The 16855-nt window shown below is 36.0% G+C and overlaps 1 protein-coding gene across 1 annotated transcript in view; it reads left to right on the forward strand.

Moving 5' to 3' along the window:
• LOC138705821 (nose resistant to fluoxetine protein 6-like) overlaps positions 1–16855 on the forward strand; it is a 358549-nt gene that overhangs the window by 334105 nt on the left and 7589 nt on the right. Inside the window, exons 11-12 of the mRNA XM_069834486.1 lie at positions 1198–1396; positions 5418–5560. Of these exons, the coding sequence (XP_069690587.1) occupies positions 1198–1396; positions 5418–5560 (342 nt within the window). The remainder of the gene's footprint in view (positions 1–1197; positions 1397–5417; positions 5561–16855) is intronic.

Below are 16855 nucleotides of genomic sequence, written 5' to 3' on the forward strand. Positions count from 1 at the left end.
CATAACTTCTCCTTAACTTATACAGTTCCAGATAATAGCTAGAATCTAATTAAGTTTTATATAATTATTTAATAATCCAATTAGCATAAAACACTTTTCCTGTTTTAAAATTATCTAGACAAAAGTGAAAGAAATTATAGGACATTCTGCATATGGAGAAATGAAATAATAGGCCTACAACAAATAACAAACATAATATTTTCTTTATCTTAGCGGTTTTAGATAATGAGACCGACCTAATTAATTGCTATGTAACTGTTTCTTACTTAACCGTGTACTTATTATATGAACATCACATTTCTAAAAACAAATTTAAACTCCTGACTTCTCGTCTAATACAGAAGTGCTTTTTCTGGTTTTTGCGGACACCAACCTTATGTCCTTATGTTATTTTCTGCAGCATGACATAGCATAGCACGCTTAATATCATCTGATAATCTTGATCTTAGGCTTGGTTTTATGAGGTTCATAAGTGAGGAAAATTGCTCACATACGTATGTACTGCCAAATGGGTATAGAAATAATTTGCGCCGCAAATATTCGTACCTTTGGATATATTAGCCGGCAAAGCGATCTTCCAACTTGGCTCTGTTCACGCAATTCAAAGAACCTGGACAGAACTTTTCATCGACTTCACCAAAGGACATCACAATGGTAGGAATATTGTAAAACTGATGGACGACATGTTTGGACAATTTTTTAGACAACTCGTATCGAATCTACGCTATTAGCAACATACTCTTTTTGTACTTTATTCTGTAAACGTAAATGCAATGCGGTGAGGGGGAACCTCCGTACTACATGTACACATATATTTATTACAATTTAATGTCAATAAAGTAACAAAATTTGTAAATCGACTAATAATTTGAGGCGTTTCACACTGCTTCTTTTTTTTAAGTAAATGCTTTCCATATATCAGACAAAGAACATTATCTCCTCTTTCACTACATAAGAAGTCAAGAGTCCAATCAGCCTAAAACTTGCTGAACGACTTCTTCCTCAATGTGTAATGTACAACCCTTACTATGTTTGCCAGTGACTTGTACCTGCGTGCCGTACTTGCTCTGATCAGCGCATACGGTCGGTGAGGCACGCTTGCGCTGTCGTTGACATCACTGCTGTGGTGTCATATTTTAATTAGTGGAATTCTGATTAGAAGTAGGCTAATGTACTATATTTTAATTTTGATTTCAGCCTTTCCTGGGAATTGTGGCATGGATCATTATCATTTTACTAGCATGTGCTGTAATGGCTGCTACTCATCCCTTTGTTCAGCCAGACTATAAGGAGGTGTACAACGCAACTGAGTCTGCAATTTATCTTGCCTTTTACCACGTGGTGTGGGCCTTAGTGGTAGTTCTGTTCATCGTGGTTTGTCTCACAGGTTATGGAGGTAATTTGAAATATAATTACATTTATTTAGTTTTGTCATAAAATGAGTGAGAATAGTGTATTTGCCTTACATTTTTGTGCAACCACTCCCCCTCTCTTCTTTCGTACACTTGCACCAAATTGATAGGTTTTAGCAAGCTAACATATCAATGCAATAAAAATACAAAAATAACTTCGATTTCTGAATGCAACATATCAACTCTCCTGCACATATACAGGGACATCATTTTATTTTTACTTGCATTTTTATTGTACCTGCATTTCTGAATGTACTTCACTCTCACCCCTTCACTAATGTCCTTGCTCCCGTCAGACACACAAACTTACGGCCGCTGTTGCGTTCGAAGTCTTCAAGCAGTGAAGTAAACACTGCAGTGTATAGTGTGTTTCATAAATATGATTGCGTTTTCTATAGAAGAAAGAACCTATATTAATAATATCGTACTAAAAAATTATATTCAAGAAACGAATTCAATTTCAGAGAATATGATTCAAAATGTTTTTAATAATATGCGTACTGAATTGAATTGTAATGAACGACAACCATTTTCAGCAACTTGTTTAAAAATTCAGATTAGCTTATTTTGAATTGAGGTGGCTAGAAGCAAAGGAATGCTAGTGATATCTGTAATAACATGAGTTAAATGCATCCAGTATAAGCTAAAGTATCTAAAATTTTAGTGGCAAAGGGATATTTTAATCGCATCACACATTAAAATTTAAATAAAAATTTCACCGATTTTACGAAAGCTTAAATATTTAAACCCCATTTTCTCAAAAGTAACTTAAGTGCACTTACTGCCCTTTACTTATGACCCCTTCAATTTAAATGCACTCTCTATATTGTATGTTAACATCAATAATTAATATGCTAAATAAAGTAGACATTACATAACGAACATAGCCACCTGAAAAGTTGAGTTTTTGAAAAAAAATGTTACTACTCTACTGTATTTTGATAAATTCCGTAAAAGTGATGATCAAACTGAAAATCGTAATATCGTATTTCCCTACAACATAAATGGATACTCTACTTTTCTCTCCTCCTATACCTAGTAAAATGATTTGTTTACATATTGCACTAGTAACATCAAACTCCTGTAATGGAAGGGGGAACAGTGTTTCCGAGTATAGCCAGGTTAATGTTAAAAATGTTGGTAAAAATAAAGTGATGTCCCTGTACAAGGAATTAGTTCGATGGCTTAATATACATTCTTCCCTGTTCTTTTTTTTTTTAAATCTTTCGGGTTTAAACGATAATTTGAAGCCGAAATAAGACAAATTCTTTAATATATTGTTCACCTGCCAAGACGCAATATTAAAAACCCAGTGTACACGGTTAAAAGTCCCAGTATTTTTCACATAGCATACTCTATTAAAAATACATTATACGCAAGAGTTCTTTTTTCAAATCCTTACAAAACAACACCAACAAAAATTACATAATGAACATACTGATCCATTCCATATTGCCTAGTTGACTTCCACGTATCCCTTAAAAAGATTTTACACCGATGAGCCTCGAAAATACTGATACGTCCTATTGTTGCGATAATTTCAGAAGTGATTACCTCTCTCTTTTCCGTCTTCCTCTTAGTTTCCGCATTCGATCCATATATCATAATCATAATGTTGTCTATCATGTGATAATTTCTTCTGCCCCGAACTTTTCTTTCGTTGACCATTCTTTCCAGAGCATCCTTCAGAAGATATTTTATTCTTAGTTAAAATATTAATATTTCAGTGCTATTGGTTATTACCTATAGAATGGAAAAAGACCGTATGTATTTAGGTCTATTTACGAGAATAATAAAGCATGAGACATCGACTAAAATAATTATCACAATTAAAATCTTCCTATCGGCTAACTATCTTGGATAGTTTTATTTTATCATAAGAAATAAACGAACAGTCACAATACCGCAGATCAATGACTTGTGCTGCACGCATTTCAATATATCTGGTTCATTCGAAACATTACGTAATTGCAATCGTCACTTCAATCTGCGTGTCTTGCTGCCAGCTTTTCTATTAGTACAGAAATTAATATGATGAGTAAATTTCATAGTTATGTAACACGAACGACTTGTAAGCTGTACATTTTAGACTAATAACAGCAGTATCAAACATTATTTATTGGAATCAGAATATTTAACATCATAATTATAAACTACATCGTAAAGTAAGTAAGTTCTGTTGTTTTGGACTATCTCGGCAAGGACAATATTCCAAAGTAAGTAGTTCTCTTGTTGTGGACTATATCGGCAAAGACAATATTTCAAAGTAAGTAGTTCTGTTGTTGTGGACTATATCGGCAAGGAAAATATTTCAAAGTAAGTAGTTCTGTTGTTGTGGACTATATCGGCAAAGACAATATTTCAAAGTAAGTAGTTCTGTTGTGGACTATATCGGCAAGGAAAATATTTCAAAGTAAGTAGTTCTGTTGTGGACTATATCGGCAAGGAAAATATTTCAAAGTAAGTAGTTCTGTTATGGACTATGTCGACAAGGAAAATATTTCAAAGTAAGTAGTTCTGTTGTGGACTATATCGGCAAGGAAAATATTTCAAAGTAAGTAGTTCTGTTATGGACTATGTCGACAAGGAAAATATTTCAAAGTAAGTATTTCTGTTATTGTGGATTACCTCGGCAAGGAAAATATTTCAAAGTAAGTAGTTCTGTTGTTGTGGACTATATCCGCAAGAAAAATATTTCAAAGTAAGTAGTTCTGTTGTTGTGGACTATATCCGCAAGAAAAATATTTCAAAGTAAGTAGTTCTGTTGTTGTGGACTATATCGGCAAGGAAAATATTTCAAAGTAAGTAGTTCTGTTGTTGTGGACTATATCGGCAAGGAAAATATTTCAAAGTAAGTAGTTCTGTTGTTGTGGACTATATCGGCAAGGACAATATTGCAAAGTAAGTAGTTCTGTTGTTGTGGGCTATCTCGGCACGCATAATATTTCAAAGTACATGTAGTTCTGTTGTGGACTATCTCGGCAAGGAAAATATTTCAAAGTAAGTAGTTCTATACATCTTGATTACACAACTTTTAACACTATATCACTTTGGAAAACGTATTAGATGTCTTTCACGTGTTAACAGGTAACATAAAATTTAACACGTGAAAGACATGTAATACGTTTTCCAAAGTAAGTAGTTCTGTTGTTGTGGACTATCTCGGCAAGGACAATATTTTAAAGTAAGTAGTTATGTGGACTATCTCGATAACGACAATATTTTAAAGTAAGTAGTTATGTGGACTATCTCGATAACGACAATATTTTAAAGTAAGTAGTTATGTGGACTATCTCGATAACGACAATATTTTAAAGTAAGTAGTTATGTGGACTATCTCGATAACGACAATATTTTAAAGTAAGTAGTTATGTGGACCATCTCGATATGGACAATATTTTAAAGTAAGTAGTTATGTGGACCATCTCGATATGGACAATATTTTAAAGTAAGTAGTTATGTGGACTATCTCGATAACGACAATATTTTAAAGTAAGTAGTTATGTGGACTATCTCGATAACGACAATATTTTAAAGTAAGTAGTTATGTGGACTATCTCGATAACGACAATATTTTAAAGTAAGTAGTTATGTGGACTATCTCAAAACGACAATATTTTAAAGTAAGTAGTTATGTGGACCATCTCGATATGGACAATATTTTAAAGTAAGTAGTTATGTGGACTATCTCGATAAGGACAATTTTTTAAACTAAGTAGTTATGTGGACTATCTCGATAAGGACAATATTTCAAAGTTAGTAGTTCTGTTGTTGTGTATCTCGGCAAGGACAAAATTTCTCGAAGAAAATTGAAGTAGGCTAACAAATTAATGTTCACAGTTAAACCATTTAATTTTAAGGAAGCATGAGATGGGACATTAAATGGACTTCTGAATACAAATTCATAAGATTTATTTCATTGTATCTCACTAAGTGTTGTAAAAGTATTGACACGAAATTTGCAAGGTAATACATTGTTGAAACATAGAATGTAAATTTTTACAGGAATTTTCAACACTATTTCCTCGTCGGAGGTCTTCGTGCCGTTAAGTCGACTCACATTGTCCACATACATGATTCATCTCTACGTGATACAATATCGTCTTTCAGTCATTCAGACTCCAGACTACCTGAACGACTACAATATGGTGAGTAATGGGGATGTTATACTGTGTTGTTAGATCTGAGATTGCGAGATACATGAGAGAAGACAATATTGTGCGTAGTGAGTTCGTGACATCTTCATCGTGTGGCCAGATCTCAAGAATGTTTTCTATATGAGTATAGTCATAGATCAGATTGCGTTAAACGAATGATAATAGTGTCTTCATATTATGGGCTAAGTGATTACAATACGAATAATTAAGTAGTTATCATTATGTGATTACTCACAAATTGACGTTTATGAGAGTGAACAACAGGCTATATTGAATAATTTTGATTCTACCACATTTGAATTGTTCCCTACTTAACAACTATAGACTGAATCAGCTTACATCAGCCTATGTATTTTGCTGAAGAATTGTGAAATGTATCTAATTTTTTACATTTATTTATTTATTTAAACAAACTTCTAATCATTGCTTTCTTTCTGGAGGAACGGCGTTCTGGCCGCTTTTTGTTGTATTTTTCATAATGGAACTGAGGAAATAGTTAATCATGATGTTTTTAATGTGAATTCCTCTTATGGCTTGAAAGTTTAAAGTTGGACAAAAAGAGATTAAAGAAGACAGAATTCCCATGCATTGGACACTAACCATCTCTAAGTCTGCTATAATACATTCTACACAGAGGCACACCATCTTTTTCTTCAGAAAAAAAAATCATTGCTTCTAATTACTGTTCGCGCAACTTATCTGGGCAGCTAAAAGAGCGGGGTGCGAGGTATGGCGGGGTTGCTTGTAGCGGTAGCTGGGCAGGAGAGGGAAGGATGTTCTACGAGGCGGGTAAAATACATTTGCTTGCTTAGTGTGATCTGTACTTACAGTAATTTACGTTCTGTGAAGACATATTTATGCAATGGCCGGTAGTAATACGAGATGCAACAAGATTATAGGCGCCTTCTATACTCGAGATTGCCGGTTCGATCCCGGCCGAAGTCGATGGCATTTAGGTGTGTGTAAATGCGACAGGCTCATGTCGTAGATTTACTGTCATGTAAAAGGACTCCTGCGGGACAAAATTACAGCACACCGGCGACGTTGATATAACCTCTGCAGTTGCGAGCGTCGTTAAATAAACCGTAATTTAATTTTAATATAGCCTACACAGTAAGGAGAGGGAGATAATAAGGTCAGTGGTTGTTTGTTGAGATCAAGAGGCAAAAGAGAAATGTCTTACTTACTTACGACTTTTAAGAAACCCAGAGGTTCATTGCCACCCTCACATAAGCCCGCCATCGGTCCCTACCCTGAGCAAGATTAATCAGTCTCTACAGTAATCATATCCCACCTTCTTCAAATCCATTTTAATATTAACCTCCCATCAATGTCTCGGCTTCCCCAAAGGTCTTTTCCCTCCAGCATCCCACTAACAGTCTATATACATTTCTGGATTCGCCCATACGTGCTACATGTCCTGCCCTCCTCAAACGTTTGGATTTAATGTTTCTAATTATGTCAGGTGAAGAATAAAATGCGTCCAGTTCTGTGTTGTGTAACTTTCTCTACTCTCCTGTAACTTCACCCCTGTTAGCCTCAAATATTTTCCTAAGCACCTTATTCTCAAACACCCTTAGCCTCTGTTTCTCTCTCAAAGTGAGAGTCCAAGTTTCACAACCATACAGAACATCCGATGCTGTTTTGTAAATTCTGACTTTCAGCTTTTTTGAGAACTGTCTGGATAACAAAATCTTCTCAACCTAATAATAGCAGGCATTTCCCCTATTTATTCTGCTTTTAATTTCCTCCGAGTGTCATTTACATTTGTTACTGTTGCTGTACTATATTCTAGTCACGAGACGTAATCATATACTTTGTCTTTTCGGGATTTATTTGGAAACGTATCTCTTTACTTGCTTCAAGTGTTTTCCCTAATAATTTATGGATTTTATAATACGTCTAGACGACACCAGCAGTGATGACTGTGATGATTGATGATAATGATGATGATAATGAAGAAGGAAAGAGGAGGAGGAGGAAGAAGAAGAAGAAGAAGAAGAAGAATATTGATAATGACTATGTGAAAGTGAACTTTTTGGAAACCCAACAACACAGACCTGTGCTTCTAGTTAAAGACTTCATGTATCGCTTACCATCAGTAGCTCACGGCCAGATACGAATATTGTAATAATTGGAGTTGTGATCATACTGTATAGCACACAGAAGAAGAAAAATGTAATTTATTTATGTTTGTTATTTTGTGAAACCAATACTTTCACCTACAATATTCAATAGAATACACTGAAATTAAATACCGAATGATGTTTTTGTAACTGTACGTACAACTGCTGCAGCGACGGTCAGAAGCCAGCAGATTGCTACGGGTAGCGAGAGAGCACTAGGGAACCCAGGTGCCTAGATAAGTTGCGCGGACAATATATTGTTTGGAATATGTAGTCTAGTTTCTGAAGAGTAAAAATGACTTTTCAGAGTCCCAATGACAATTTATTTGTGCTAATTTAATTTCACATTAGTGCATTTTAATATACTGTAGTAGCATATTTTTTTAATACTTTTTATTCATTAAAATCTAAGTTGTCCAGGAATAAATTAAGAAACTGGACTGAAAGTCTTATACCATACAATGCAGTATTTCGTAGTTAATTTTTCGAATTCTAGGGAATTAGAGAAACTTTGCATGTGCATATGTTTGTGTGCGCGTACGAGTGCGCATGTTTATGTAGGCTGTGCGTGCGTGCGTGCGTGTATGTATGTATGTATGTATGTATGTATGTATGTATGTATGTATGTATGTATGTACAGGGACATCATTTTATTTTTACTAACATTTTTAATATTAACTTGGCTATACCTCTGTATCAGCGCCGTTTGCTACCCCTTCCGCGACTGGAGTTCGATGATACTGGCGTAATATACAAACAAATCACTTTACTAGGTATAGGAGGGAAGAAAAGTAGTTCATCCATTTACGTAAACTAGGAAATATCGCGCTTATGAGTTCGATAATTTTCATTAGGTTTTTGTTTAATCAAAATACAGTACAGTATTAACAATGAATGTTTTTACTCACGCACTGAGCTGTCCATGTGGACGTATTCATTATGCAGTGTATATTATACTGTCTACAGCACATTAGCGTACACTATAGAGAATGAAGTTAAATTGAAAAATAATCATAATATGGATATTTAAACACATTTTTGAAAATGGTGGTCGTTCATTTCGATACAGGCTTCAGTTCTAATATGCATATTATCGCACTATAGACTATTTGTACCCAGTCCCAATTACCAGTTTCGTCCTTCGTACTAGTAACTCATGTTGAAATAATGCTGTACCTACTCTATAAAAGAGTACCTTATGTATTGTACATTCAATCTTCACTTCTGTCCGATCGGAAAAGATAAAATTACTCAGACATACTATCTACTGTCCTTCCAAGTGGTTATGTCGTAGGGTCGTAGAAAGGGAGGAAATCACGTGACAGTTAATTACTTAACGAAGTCCTTTTATTTAAGTTATTTTAAACAGTTGTATAATATTACGAAGACGTCCAAATCCTAACAGAAATTAATGTTCTCAGAAAAGAGCTAAGTCAGCCCAGCCACTAGCTGGCGAATAAAAGCTGGTGTGGGGAAACCGGGATACAACGTAGGCAAATGGACGACAGTACCTGTGCGAAAATGATTCAATATTGAAAGCTTTTTCGTCACTGGAAAACACGAACATATTTTTGGAACGTACTGTTTACTACGACCGTAAGGCTACTGTGACTGTATATGCGGTCTTGGATCTGTGTGGAGGACGGTTGAACTTCATTAGTAGAAGGGGTGGGAGTGAAGTACATTCAGAAACTCAGGTACAATAAAAATTGAAGTAAAAATAAAATGATGTCCCTGTATGTATGTATGTATGTATGTATGTATGTATGCATGCATGTATGTATGTATGTATGTATGTATGTATGTATGTATGTATGTATGTATGTATGTATGGATGGATGGATGGATGGATGGATGGATGGATACCAATCACAAAACTCGAATCAAATTAATGAGTATCTCTTCCGAAGGCGAGATTAAGTCACTCAGTACATAATTCGAAATCACTTGTAAGTGCAGTCGTATAGAACTATTTTTTTCAAATTGGATGGTTGTTGATTTTGCGAACACAGAAAGAAACATCTGAAACGAGATATTTGTGAACGATTGATTTGGTATAGGGCTACTAAACGCTTAATTTAATTAGCAATTATGAGAAACTGTGCCACTTACGTGACACTATGCATTTCCTTTCTGTGTTATTCCTACTAGTTTATTTAATAAATTGTTTCTTACTTCAATGATGACAGTGCCACGCTCCGAAGGGCCTTGTGTAAATCGAAAATATGAGCAGAAAATTCATCGATATAATTTATACCCGTAGGTTGTCAGATTAACTTTACTTTCAAAATATGTAACATTTAGAAGTCTTTTAATTATATTCAATGGATTGAAGCCAGAACATTCTTTGAGTCGAAAGAGAATCTGCCGGGCGCCAGTTCTATTGAATAGATTCATAAAGCGAATGGTTTCATAATGAGGATGAAAAAATAGTTTCGAAAACAATGACTCAACCTCGGTCAGGTTGCCAGAACCATTGCTGAAACAACTGCTTGAACGAAGATGGTGAAATAGCAAGGGACTAACATATCTTGAGCTGATTCAAAATGAGCGTATTGTTAACGCACAACTGCATCTTAAATAGTTCGTACGAGTTTATGCAGCCGTTATCCAAACATGACCAACATTAGTTATTGCTGCAAGAAAATGTGCAATCCCAAATTACTCAAACTACAGTAGATAAAATCCAGGAACTTTCTGTCTAATGGCGGGTACTTGAATGTTCGCTATTTATCCATATTATGAAACCAGATGTGTAGACCAATTTACAGACAGAGTCGTTACCCAAGATGCGCCATAGTAGGCTGGTCAGTTATATACCCGCGATGGAATGAGATAATCATAAAGGTTTATTGGGAATCCACAAGGGAACCGGAACTTTCGGAGAAAACCCCTGTGCCATTTGGACCACGGATTTGCCCGACATAAATCATAAATCGTGGATACGCCAGGTACCGAACCCGAATCCACAGAATTGGGAGTCCACCGCTCTAGACACTGGACCGCCGCGCCGCACAGAGGGAAATATTCTGAAATTCCTGGCCAAAATTCAAAATTAAGAACCTGCGAAATCTATGTTCACTGTTATCAGCAGACAGCGGATTTTAGGTCCCGATACTGAGTGTACATCAGCTGCAGGGAGGTCATTGAACTCATTGCTACACTTTCTTCATAAGCCCAAGGACGTGATGCCTTGTCACTGTGTAGGGACCGGAAATCCGCTGTCTGATTATCAGTGACTCCTGCGCCACCAGTAGTGAGGTGAATGAGCCAATCAAAATTAGACCGTGGAGCTGTGTCACAGTCTAATAGATACAGTCGCGCAACTTCAACACTTTTTTTGCCAACATTCGCGACACTAGCGCCCAAGTGGCAGGCAAGGCACTGGTCATAGGGTTGATACAGCCAGCACATGCTTTAAAGGGATGCAAGCTGTTATAATAACGTTTTAATCATGCGTCGGAATAAAGGCAATGTGTGCAATGACGAAAATTGCAGTAACAACAAGTTTAAATCTCCGAATTTGTCTTCTTTTCAGATTCCCTAAAGACCAAGAGAAAACCATAACTCAGTCATAACCAATAATCCACGTTGTAGGTAGCCTACGTATTGTGTTCTATAAAACATTATTTTATTACTTATCAGTTACCTATTTGTATGTCAGGAAGGACAGTTTAAATGAAAACAAAGTAAATACCTGTTACAGTATATTATTTTTTTTGCAGAGATCATATGTGTAAATGTGTAACCATTCCGATTTTGGGTAATACATCTACAGTTTTTAATGCAAGTAATTCCATAATTTTTGTATTCGTGTTTTTTCTTTATATTTTCAAAAGTTGAATGTTATATAGCATTCAAGTAGGTATCATGGTGTTAATTTTGCAAGAATTCATGGAGTATAGTAATCCCTTTGCAAAATATTCACTCCTTGAATAAATCCAAACTGTGTCGATAAATTTCTGATGTGTTCGTGTAGATTCATGTGGCAGACGTATTAAGTTCTCAAGAAATAAAAGAGCCTTTTTAAATTTAATATAAAAAGCAATATTTTCTGTAATAATTTGCATGACTGTTATTGGTGTTGATTTTACATTCCCAGTGATTATTTGAGCCATTCAGTGCAGAAGTGGTGTAAGTCAAAATCAGGTAATGAGGTTTAAAGTAAAAATTCTGTAAAATACAGCGCAAAGTAGCAATTAATATATCTTTCGTGCTATTCACTGACTATTAATAGTTTAAATACATTCAATATTAACTGCCGCTTTGCGATGTATTTTACAGAATGTTTACTTTAACCCCTCATTACCCATTTTTGACTTACACCACTTCTGCTCTGAAAATAAAATTAGGCCTACATTTTCTGAGTTAATTGAAGTTACAATTTTTTCAACAAAACTGTATGTTCATTTATTTGTTCTCATCTACGTCATATTAACAGTAAGTGCATGTAAATTACGTATTTATAGGTAGGATATGTTAAAATTGGGCATTATGTGTGAAAACTGGAAATGTAATGTAAAATGCGGTAAACTTGCCATAAAAATTTAAACCATAACATCAGCACTATTTGTGACTCAAAATAATAAAGGAAATACCGGTTGTTAAGAAATGGAAAAATAATGAATTTCATATTAATGTTTAAATCCTCCCCTTTTCTTTATTTTCAAGTTTACCTCAGCGGCCGAGTTTACCCCAATTTGCGGTATGCAAAATCGTTAATTTCTCAGGAAATAGGGAGAGGAGTTCACCACGCGATGTACCCTACGAGATATTCCCTACAATTTTGAAGCTGCTACGTAATTTTTACTCTTCTCACAGGAAATACAAAGTTCCAATGATTCATAAATATATTTAGGAATGAATTGAATTAACCGACCACGCAACGAACAATTATATCATTTCAAGCCATGATACGAGATCAGGGCCATGATTCAATTGTAAGGAGCAGAAAGAATTACGTTTATTCCCAGCTTCTGAAACTTGTAAATTAACTGCGTGTGAAATTCTTCCAGGATTCTAAAGTAGAATTAATAAGAACCATATACACTTATTGTATAGCATAAAAATATAAAATAAATTACGCAAAACCCGTCTTCTGATGTGTTATCATATGTCGTGTGCACACTTTTAACTTGCCTGCCGCTAGAGGGCTACTGTCGCGCCAGCTGTCAAATGTTGGCATATTTTATACGTATGAGTTGCGTGACTGTATCTATTAGACTGTGGCTGTGTTCGCTAAACCTGCCGTCAGTGTGATATTCAACTTCCGGAATGATATCTGTTTATTTAACAAAGTGAACTGTTATTCGGCAACTTAATATTTTTATACGATGGCTAGCACTTCTAGAGGTAAGCTATATGTACAGTCCACAGTCTCTGCGAACTTGCATATTTCCTTCACTATCTGTCTGTCTGTCTGTCTGTCTGTCTGTCTGTCTGTCTGTCTATCTATCTATCTATCTATCTATCTATCTATCTATCTATCTATCTATCTATCTATCTATCTATCTATCTATCTATCTATCTATCTATCTATCTATCTATCTATCTATCTATCTATCTATCTATCTATCTATCTATCTATCTATTTATTTAATTATTTATTTGTCATCTTATCTTATCTTCCAAAGAAAACACTTTACGCTTTGAAATTTTTATAGAGTACATTCACCGTTCGAACACTAGAAACAGACTGATCAGGTAGAAATGATAAACACTGTGCTGTGACTGCGTACTCAGCCTTGGAATTTCCCGGGCACTTAATGGCAACTGGGAGGGGGTTGATGGAGTTTGAAAGCCATCAGAATCTTACCTTCATTTATGCTCTGGACATAATATCCGTCCCCTTTTAATAAAAGAAGGCAATTTTATTTTTCGTTGTTTCGATGCTATCCGTCATAATGGAAATGTTTCTGAGAATAAAAGACAACCCTTTGACGACGGAGGATTAGAAATAACAGTAGAGTAGTGTGTCTGAGAGCAGAATGACAACCTTTCGACGGTGGAGTGAGGCAAGGTCGTCACTCGTTGCTTGGATGTACAGTAGTACAGCTCATTGTCTAGGAATCAGTAATCCTACCTTTGTCCTTTGACTAAAGGAGTAAGAAACTTAGAATGTTGTTCTCAACACATTCTTTCAATTTTATACAAGAAGGTCTGACTTCAAACAAGAACTTGTCAGTCTACAACTCTTGTAACTAATTCTTAAGGTTCACTATAACCGAAGCGAGGGTTCACTATAAACGGAAATATTAATGTACTTTTTCATATATGCGAGTCGGGATCAACGATTTAGGTTCACTATAGCCGAATATTCACTATAACTAAGTTCACTATATCCAGAGTTTATGTATTTTCTTATTATATATGCATTTTATCTAAAGAAAAGAACATGAAATTGACAAGGTGTAAAAAAAATCAGAAATGCACATAAATATTTTTAAATATCAAGGATTTTAGCACTTCACACCTATTCACACCTAAAACAAAAATAAGGCCGTGTTCTGTATATTCTTCTCTAGGAAACACAACTGTTTTCTTCTACCAAGGACTGCCTATTTGTTTAAAATTAACTGTGTATTGAAATGATGTAGTTCACATTCGTAGTGCTGAGCTGTACTTTTAACCGTGAAAATGTGAACGAAAATTATATGTATATAAACTCCCATGTGTTGCTCTAGATTTATGTAAAAAAATTTCTACTCGATTGAGATTTGTTAATATGGAACATAATGAATTTTAAATATAAGTGAATATGAATTAATTACTTAACAATTCATTGCTGGATCTTATCTTCCTTCAATATATGTATGTGTACATATTAAGTATATGAAAGTAAGAAAACATCATGTATATGAAATATGAGCGAATAATCTCTAATAAACGTTCATAGTTTATGGTTTTTAATATGTAGAATTCTAGTATCAACAGATCAAGAAGCTTCGTAGAAGTTGTTTGTATTATGAGGAGACAATACGCATATTGTTACTTATTCCAAAATTGGGACATCTGGCCCACATCTACGGCTGACCGCTAGGATCCAGAATACAAAAATAAAATTTGATTTGAGGAGAGAATACAAAACAAGGATAAACTTAAAAACAGAGTACAATTTTATTCGCTGAGAAACGTACCGGTAATATAAAAGTACGAGAGCTATTCAGAAATCAACTTCCGATTGTCGTTTGTGGATTGCTAGATCGTTGCAGGAAGATGGCGCTTGCGCAGTAGCCACGAGTAGAGACGTAATAGTGCTCCATGCATCGCGCACTCATTTCCGTTCAATAGTCTGTGAGAAACAGATGTTGATAATGGACGCGATTATTACTCGTCCCGCGAGTTGTGAGGTCCGTTCGGTTATTCGATTTTTTCACGCAGAAGGAGTTAACGCTGCTGAGATTCACCGTCGATTGTGTCGTGTTTATGGCAACATTATGAGTGATAGTGCTGTACGCGACTGGGCGTGAAGACGTAAGCAATGAGGGAAGTCAATGACGACATTCAATTGTGACTGATGAACTCGTTCAACACATTCAACAAACTGTGCGTGAAAGACGTCGTTTCACAATTTCTGAACTCTCTAAAAACTTCTCACAAATTTCAAGGACAAGTCTCTATGAAAGTGTTACGGCAAGGTTAGGTTTTCACAAATTTTGTGCACGGTGGGTACCGAAAAATCTCACTGACCAGCATAAAGCTCAGAGAATGACCTCGGCCCTAATATTCCTTCACCGTTACCACAATGATGGTGATCAATGTCTGGACAGATTCGTGACAGGAGATGAGACATGGGTACAGTTCATGAATGCTGAGCTCAAAGAACAGTCAAAGCAGTGGATGCACACCCAATCCCCGAACAAGCCAAAAAAATGCAAACAAACATTTCCTAGCCGAAAGATGACTACAGTTTTTTGGGGAGATCACAGAGGAGTATTATTGACAGAGTTTAAGGTGCCTGGGTCCACAATAACAGCAGATGTTCATTGTGAAACGCTAAAGAAGTTTCGGAGAGCAATCCAAAACAAACGCCGCGCATTGCTCTCCAAGGGTGCCATTCTTCTCCATGATAATGCGAGGCCCCATACTGCTGCTCGCACAAAGGCTTTATTGGACAAGTACACATGGAAAACTTTCGAATATTCCCCTACAGTCCAGACTTGGCGCCGAGCGACTACCACCTCTTTCCCAAGATGAAGAACTGGTTAGCCACTCACCACTTCAATGACAACGAGGAGCTCATGGACGGAGTGAAAACATGGCTGAATACACCAGGTGTCGTCCTTTTATGAAGAAGGAATACACAAGCTAGTCCCACGGTATGACAAGTGCTTGAATTTATATGGAGACTATGTTGAAAAATAGTGTCACTAACCAGGAACGTTTTCCAGGCAATAATTAGTTTGTAACATTGTTTATGTTTTTTTTTTAGCCAATCGGAAATTGATTTCTGAATAGCCCTCGTATAATTGAATAATTTAAATGAAATACCTAAATAATATTATGTTAGTGTTATGAAAATGATTGTGTAAAATGGACACTGAATCTCTCAATATTACAGGGATGGACGGGAAGTAACTAGGTATTAAAAAAGGCGTATAAAATCTACATTTACAACGCTAATTTATTGAAATTAATTTTATATGTAAATTATTAAATGGGAATACGGATGCATACCTCAAACTTCAACGTAGGTACCTGTGGCGTCGACCAATTTGCTCAAGCGGCAGGGAATGGAATCCACAGTCTTCTGGAGGAAATTGCATGAAACATTGGTGATAACGCCCTGAATCCGTTCTTCCAATTCTTCCAGTGTGCGAGGTTTCATCCGGCACACCTCATCTTTTGTCCAGTCCCATAAAAAAGTCAAAGAGTGTCAGGTTATGACATTTTGCAAGCCATTCGTGAGGTCCGCGTTACCCAGCCAATGTCTCGGAAACTTGTCAGCTAACCACACAGCACGCCACTTGAAAAGTGAGGTGGTGCACCGTCCTGCATGAAGATAATGTCGTTGATGTTTTCCATTCAGATACCGTGGGCCAAATGTAATCTTCAAGCATCTCATGTAGCGTTCCGCGTCCATGGTGTCACGCAGGAGATATGGCATGATGACATTTGTGGCCGTCACTTCCCACCACAAGGTAACTTTTGGACGAAACTG

The sequence above is a fragment of the Periplaneta americana genome, chromosome 9, assembly GCF_040183065.1.
Source record: "Periplaneta americana isolate PAMFEO1 chromosome 9, P.americana_PAMFEO1_priV1, whole genome shotgun sequence".
In the NCBI taxonomy this organism is placed as follows: Eukaryota; Metazoa; Arthropoda; class Insecta; order Blattodea; family Blattidae; genus Periplaneta; species Periplaneta americana.